The following is a 7,645-nucleotide window of genomic DNA, read 5'->3' on the forward strand; positions in this document are numbered from 1 at the left end:
ATATAAGTCAAGGTGGGTGGTTGCTTTAGGAGTGAGGTGTGGGGTGAAATCAACACCGAGAACCTTGAAAACTAATGAAAATAAGGGGGGATGTTGAGATCGGGGAGAGCTAGGGCTGGAGAGGATGGCGTGGGGGGATTCTCTGAATCAGGAGCAAAATCTCTGTATCCCCCAGAAGGGGACACAGTTAACTCCCTGCTGTGCACTTAGGGAGGTTCCTGGGGGCTTCCTGCCAGGTGGTCCCACAGCCCAAGGCTGCTAATACAGGGAGGAGCAGGGTTGCCATGGGGACTGCCCTTCTGGTGTTCCAGCATCTCAGGAATGGGAGCACGACTGGGGTGAAGTGAACATACAGCAGAGTGATGTTTTGTTGTATTTTCATAAAACTGTCTCTTCAAACAGGGATTGACACACTGGCCCGCGGGCCACCTGCTTTTGTAAATGAAATTTTACTGGAACGCAGCCCTGCCCACTCGTTCAAGTGTTGTCGTGCTGTTCTCACGCCCCACTGGCAGAGTCGAGTGGCTGAGGCAGAGATGCCACGCCCGCAAAGCCAAAAATAGGTCCTGTCTTGCCCTTGGGACAGACTTGGCCACCCTGACTTAAGTCATGGGTCACTCCAGCTCGTGAGAGTCCAGCTGGAACCAGCCTTGCGCTTTATTTCTGGTATCACCTGTGTATACTGGTGTGTGTGCAGAAATTAAAGAGGATGCTACAGGGAAAAGGTTCCAGCACCATATCCCTGCCACTGAGAAATTTTCTATTGCTGAGACTTGGTGGGCACCCAAAATGTGCCATTCAGGAAAAAAAAAATGCATGAACTACTACCCCTTGGCAGTGGTGTGGGCAGCGCTGTGCCCCAGCTGTGACCGCTCGGGGCCAGAGAGAGGGTTTGAGTTTCTCAGGACCTTTGTGCCTGCACCCAGTGTCCTGGGAGAGAGCAGCTTTGATCGCCTCCGCCAGGGATACCCGAAACAGAAGCAGGTGACTCTGAAGTGTTCTGTTACCTGGAAAACAAGGCCACCTGCGGAGCCTGCTAACTGAACACACAGACAGTGCTGGGACACTGAGGAAGCCTGGGTGGGACCATTGTCACGGGAGGTTGGCCAGACGCCTTCTCGGGACACCAGGCGTGGCTGGAGGGCACCCTGCCTCTCCTGTGTGTCTGGGCTCAAACCACACCACGCCAAAAGAATTTTTTTTCCTTTTTTTTTTCCCCCTTTTTGCGGTACGCAGGCCTCTCACTGCTGTGGCCTCTCCCGTTGCGGAGCACAGGCTCCGGACGCGCGGGCTCAGCGGCCATGGCTCACGGGCCCAGCCGCTCCGCGGCACGTGGGATCTTCCCGGACCGGGGCACGAACCTGTGTCCCCTGCATCGGCAGGCGGACTCTAAACCACTGCGCCACTAGGGAAGCCCAACTTTTTTTTTTTTAATTTATTTTATTTTATTTAAGTAGAGTTGAATTACATTGTTGTGTTAATTTCTGCTGTACAGCAAAAGGGCTCAGTTATGCATATATATACATTGTTTTTCATATTCTTTTCTACTATGGTTTATCACAGGATATTGAATATAGTTCCCTGTGCTATAAGTAGGACCTTGTTGTTGTTTTTTATTCAAGCAAAAGAATTTAAATCCAGAATTCTACCAATTTATCACACGTCTCCCCCGTACCATAAACACATCCCTGTATACTCTTCACATCTTCTGCAGCACAAATCTAGTAAACATTTAAGTTTTTTCAAACAATTTCACTTGAAGATACCAAAGTTCAGAGACCATTTTCTGAAATCTGTAAATCGTTGAGATGAAGCCTCGTGCTCAGTTCCTGATGTCACGTGGTGCCCACGCAGTTGGATAGGCCATTGGCCTGAGCACCGGGAAATCTGGACCTGCCTCCACTTCTGTGCCCTCGAGCTGTGGGACCCTGGACAAGCCCCCCAGCATCTACGGGGTCTATAAAACAGACACCGTGCAACCCACACGGTGGGTAACAGCTGGGGACAGGCTGCCTGGAGGCCAGACCGGCTCTGACACTCACCAGATATGGGAGCCCCTCCCTTTCCCTCTTGATTTTACCTGCAAATTGGGGTGAGCTTGGCTTCCCTTCATGGGGGTTCTGAGAGGTAGATGCACCCTGCACCCAGCTCACTGGAAATACTCAGTGAAGGTAGTTTATTTAAAATCAAAAATAAAAATCAGAGAAGGACCACGTGGTCCTCAAGCTCCCTTCTGCCTTCCCACCTTTATAGCCCCCTTGGACCCAGGACAGCCTCAGATTGATCTTATGTTTTAAAGGCAAAGATTGAGATGCTGGGCATCAGCCTCTGCATTCAGGGACTCCCCCAAAAGTCACCATTTCTTCATTTGTTAAGTTCCCCCCAAATAAACATAAAACGTAGGTGAGAATACTCAAAAATAGCTGCGTTCTTTCAAGTAGCAGCCCCGCAGATTGATCCTGCACAGATGCCAGGCCGCCTGCGTCTTCACGAAATGTTTGAAGGGAGCGCGTGAGCGGGTGTTTGGCTCAGCTGGGGAGGGGCTGGCTGGTTGGTCAGTTGCTGTTTTTAACACTTTCTCTTCGGAGCCTTGAAGTGATGTCAGGTGCTTGGACAGAGCGTAGAGGGACAGAAAGAAGGCCGGGCCCGGCGACTGGTAGCAGCATCTCTTTGGTTGCATCCTCGATGGCCGGGGACCCAAGGGGGTCTCAGATCCCGTCGCTTCTGCAGGTGTCAGGCTGTAGTCCAAGGATGTGCTGGACAGCAGAGGCTCCACAGATGAGCGCCTGGTCCTCACCGCGCCTTCTCCCCCTGCCTGGGGCTCCATCCTGGACACCCAAAGCTGCACACTCACTGTACCGGCTCTCACCGGACCCGCAGCCCGACACCCAGCAGCCGTCCGTGTAGCTCGCAGCTTGGGGTGATGCGTGCGGACAGGAGGGCTGCGGGTTTGCGCTACTGATGTGGCTTTTTTGCCTTGAGCCAGAAACGCTCATGTGACACAGCCTCCAGCCTGGGGCCGCACAGAACCCACAGGACGTGGGGCCCTGTGTTGGAAGCCCTCCTGACTGACCAGCCCCTTTCCTGGATGGGGGGTCGAGTCCAAGGTGGCCCTGTGCTGTTCGGGCCGAGCCGGGACTTGGGCAAGGCTCTGCCCATTGCCTCCTTCCCGGCTGACGGGCGTTTGTTTCCCTCCTGAGCCCCTGTCCCTCCGTAGTTAGTGATCCCCATCCTAGAGACACTAGACGGCCCTCGCAGCTTTGTCAAGGGAACAGTCCCATCAGTTCTGGAGACTTCCTTGATGGTCCTGTTAGCCTCCCCTCCACGCGAGGCCTTCGTGTGTCTCCAGAACCTGAGAGGCCTGGATCTGAGCCCTCACCTGCACCTCTTTTGCCCGTTAGGACTCCCCACCTGCTGACATCAGCTTGTCCTGCTCTGAGCCCCAGACCGTGCCGAGCTGGCTGTCTGGGCAAAGGGCATCACCTCTCCAGGTGCCCCAGTCAGGGAGGGAACAGATGAACAGCTGTCATCCCACGCATCCTGCCTGTCAGCGTCCTGGGGCTGCCACAACAAAGTACCGCAAGCTGGGAGGCTCCGAGCCACAGAGGTTTATCCTATGACAGGTCTGGAGGTGTCAGCAGTGCTGGTTCCTCCTGGAGACTCTGAGGGGGTCTGGCCTGTGCCCCTCTCCCAGCTCCTGGTGGCTCCAGTGACGTGGCTGCATAACCCCGTGTCTGCCTCCATCTTTACGTGGTCTACTAATCTCTGTCTCTGCATGTCTGTTTCTCTCTTTATGAGGACACCAGTCATTGGATGAGGGACCCACCGTAGTTCAGTGGGGCCTCAGGTTAGCTAATTACATCTGCAAAGATCCCTACTTTGACATTCGGTCACGTTGGGAGTTTCCAGGAGGACGAGAATTTGTGGGCGGGGGACCCAGGACCTCCCACAGATCGTGGTTTTTCCTGCACCTGGGAGTCCCGGCAGTGCCGGCGCTCAGGCCTGGCAGCGGTGAGGGTACCGGCTCGTGGTCTGTGCAGTGCAGGCCTCCCGTGAAACCAGAGCCTGCCCTGTGTCCTGCCTCACGCCTGCTCCCTCCTCCTTAGGCCTTACTGAAGATGGACTGCCAGGGCCTGGTGGTCAGACTCATCCAGGACTTCGTGCTTCTGACCACGGCGGTCGAGGTGGCCCAGCGCTGGAGGGAGCTGGCCGAGAAGCTCGCCAAGGTGTCCAAGCAGCAGATGGACGCATACGAGTCTCCTCACCGGGACAGGAATGGCGTGGTGGACAGCGAGGTGAGTGGGGCTGCCCTCCCCTCCACCTGTAAAATGCAGTGATGATGGTGTCTACTGTAGAGCGTTGTTACGAGGACCACGTAGGTAAAACGTGAAGGCAAGTGCTTGGCACGTAGCAGGCTCTCGCCGAGCGGGAGCAAGTCTCATCCTCCTCGCGATCCTTAGTTTTGTGAGCCCGGGCCCTGGCGGCGGCAAGGCCACTCTCCCATCAAGTGGGACGTTGGAACAGCATCCTCGCAACTGCCCCATCCGTCCCTGATCCTGATCTTAAATTACCTTCCACCCGATGATGCTTGACGGAGCCCTTTGTGATCAGTTCTGGTTGGGGCTCTGCCCTGCACGGTGTGAAATGCATACCTGGTATGTTGTCAGCTTTGGCCAAGGCCGGTTGGGTTCCTGCTCAGGGAGTCTTTGTTTTCTCACTTGTCTTGTGGTGGTCACTTTAAGTTTCTGGAAAGACAGTCAGGCTTGCAAGACCTCGGAAGCCAAAGTCCCAAGAATAAGGGCATCCTTTATGGATGTGGTGAGTTTCTAAATAAATGGAAAGTGCTACGGGAGGTTGGAAGGAAAGAGAAACCCTTTCTCTTTGTTCGGTCGCTACTTGGTACTGTACACCTGCTCTCACACAAGGTGTGTTCTTCCTTCTGTAATGTGCTGGCCCAGGACGGAGGCGGCTTCTTTGGGTTCATTTCACTCTTTAAAAAGTAGCATCAGTGGGGCTTCCCTGGTGGCGCCGTGGTTGAGAGTCCGCCTGCCGATGCAGGGGACGTGGGTTCGTGCCCCGGTCCGGGAAGATCCCACATGCCGCGGAGCGGCTGGGCCCGTGAGCCATGGCCGCTGAGCCTGCGCGTCCGGAGCCTGTGCTCCGCAACGTGAGAGGCCACAACAGTGAGAGGCCCGCGTACCGCAAAAAAAAAAAAAAAAAAGTAGCATCAGTGATGAACAGAGATGCTGGTACTAGGAGAGGTTCTAGGACCCAGTCTCTCAGTGTCCCCTAATCTTTTCTCTCTCTTTTGGTTTTGGACAACTCCACTACCCAGGCCATGTGGAAGCCCGCGTACGACTTTCTACTCACCTGGAGCCACCAGATCGGGGACAGCTACCGGGATGTCATCCAGGAGCTGCACACCGGCCTGGATAAGATGAAAAACCCCATCACCAAGCGCTGGAAACACCTCACAGGGACCCTGATCATGGTCAACTCCCTGGACATCCTGCGAGCGGCTGCTTTCAGTCCCGTGGACCACGACGACTTTGTGATTTGAACGGGTCTCTGACCTCCTGATGCCCTCCCGGAGGGCTGCTCCGGGGCGTGTGCCCTCTGTCTGCTCCGGATGCCCAGGCGGGCACGTAGAGCTGGGGAGGGAGGGAAGGTCAGCTCAGACAGACCCAGGGTCCCTCCTGGCTGGATCCACACCCAGGACCGAGCACACGCGATGTTCCACCGCCTCCTCTGTCACGGGGGAGACCTGAAGGGAATTTCTACTGCAGGTTGTTGCCAATCAAATAGCTTTCTATTTGTTAAGTATAAATTTAAATTTAAATAACTTTTTTTTAAAGTATGGGGGGGGGGTGTACGAGAAAGGTGGTATCTAATTTTTTAATGGACCATAAAGGTAAAAAAACAAACAAGAAAACACTTCATAGGGGCAGATGCTGTTGAGGTTTTTATGTTCTATAAAGACCTTTTTAAATTATGTTACAGATGTATATATGTATTTAAGGGTCATGGGGGCATTTCTGATTGCCGGATTCTCTTTGCATTTCAACACTTAGCACGGAAAGACACTCGTTCAGATGTTGGACCTTTTTGCCTCTGTACTTGTAAAAAAAAAAAAAAGAGAGAGAGAAATCAAATAGGAAACGTCGTGTTTCAGTAAATGAGTGTGGTCCGTGCCGATTCTTTCTGAGGCTGTCCTAGTCCTGCGATTCCCTGTGATTTTTATTACCTTCTGTACCTTGGCCTCGTGTTGCAGTAAAGGAATGGCCACAGCACAGGGGAAGCTTTTTTGAGCTTTAGCAGGAAGAATGAAATCCAACAGGAGCGATTGGGTGCACCTGAGATGAGAAGGCGGTGGGCAGGTGGCATTCTCTACGGCCTCTGCCTGTGCGCCCTTAATCCTGCAAGAGAACTACACCATTTGGAGAGAGGTGGCCCCTGCAGCTCTGAGAGGTCCTGCTTCTCCCCGGGGACAGGGGAGTGCTTGCTGCGGAGCTCGAAGCCTCTCCTCTGGGCACGAAGAAAACATCACCACAAGCACACCCTACGCTGACGTCCAGAGGTGCCTGCTGCCATTTGCCAAATTCTCTACTTCATTCCACTTAAAATGTAACCCCTCTCCCCTCCCGGTGTGCCCATCTCTCCTTGGAAATAAATAGCATAGGGAAATCTCTTTTTTTAAAACAATATGAAGATTTTCTGAGCAGGATGAATATCATCTGAAAATGTTCCCCACATAAAATCTGGGACTTGGCGGACTGTTGCATTGATAACCTTGATGGTTGGAGATCAACTTGCTGGGCTGAATTCTACAATTGCGTTGTGGATGCATCTCGGAAGAGAGTGAGGGACAGGGAGGAAGAAATCCTGGCAGATCAATAGAGCTGATCTCCAGGAAAGGGCCAGGATATGCGCTGTGCTTACATGAGTGATGCTGGGCCATCTGGGGTTCTGGCATCTCATTCTCTAAATCTGCTTTCTGGAAACATGCTGATTACTTAGTATAATAAATGTAAATCCTTTATTGGGCTAAAACATTCTTATATATCTATTGATTCAAATACGGAAGACCAGCTGACTAGAAAACAACAACAACAATTAAAATAAAAAACACTACATGTTTTATGCTGCAAGAACCAAGATACACAATTCCCCCAAATCATCACATGAAATCACCTGACATACTGGTTCTTCACTCTCCGCCTTCAGTCTTCCCAGAGAGCGTCTCTCACTCTTCCCCAAAGAAGAAACAAAACCAGTCGCACCTTAAATATTGAGATTTTTCCTCAGGGGCTTTAAATAGTTTCCTATGCAACATGTCTTGTAGCACAAATTCAATTCTACGAAAGTTGCAGTAAATTTTCTTTGGATATTTTAACATAAGTGTGTGTGGTTTTTTTTTTTTCTGTACGCACCCAGACTTTTAATAAAACACAAAACCTAGTGTAAGTATCTGTGCATAGAACAGTGGCTCCGTCCCAACCCGGTCTCCCCTAGGTGACAGTGTGACCGTTGGTTTAGTGGGTATCTGTTTTCTTGCTATTGATCTAATTGTTCTTGGAATATAGGGATCTCAGTCATCAGCTAACTAATGGGAATCAGTGTTGCCTAGAGCACCCAAAGGGTGCAA

The 7,645-nt window shown here is 52.1% G+C and overlaps 1 protein-coding gene across 2 annotated transcripts in view; it reads left to right on the top strand.

Moving 5' to 3' along the window:
* Nucleotides 1-7,398, top strand: part of SH3BP4 (SH3 domain binding protein 4) — a 94,593-nt gene extending 87,195 nt beyond the window's left edge. For both annotated transcript variants that reach the window (XM_081241742.1, XM_081241741.1), the window contains 2 exons: nucleotides 4,107-4,295; nucleotides 5,336-7,398. In XM_081241742.1, coding sequence (XP_081097868.1) covers nucleotides 4,107-4,295; nucleotides 5,336-5,560 — 414 coding nt within the window. In that variant the 3' untranslated portion in view covers nucleotides 5,561-7,398. The remainder of the gene's footprint in view (nucleotides 1-4,106; nucleotides 4,296-5,335) is intronic.
* Nucleotides 7,399-7,645: the final 247 nt, after the last annotated feature.

This window comes from Mesoplodon bidens (assembly GCF_964165515.1).
Source record: "Mesoplodon bidens genome assembly, chromosome: 8".
NCBI lineage: Eukaryota > Metazoa > Chordata > Mammalia > Artiodactyla > Ziphiidae > Mesoplodon > Mesoplodon bidens.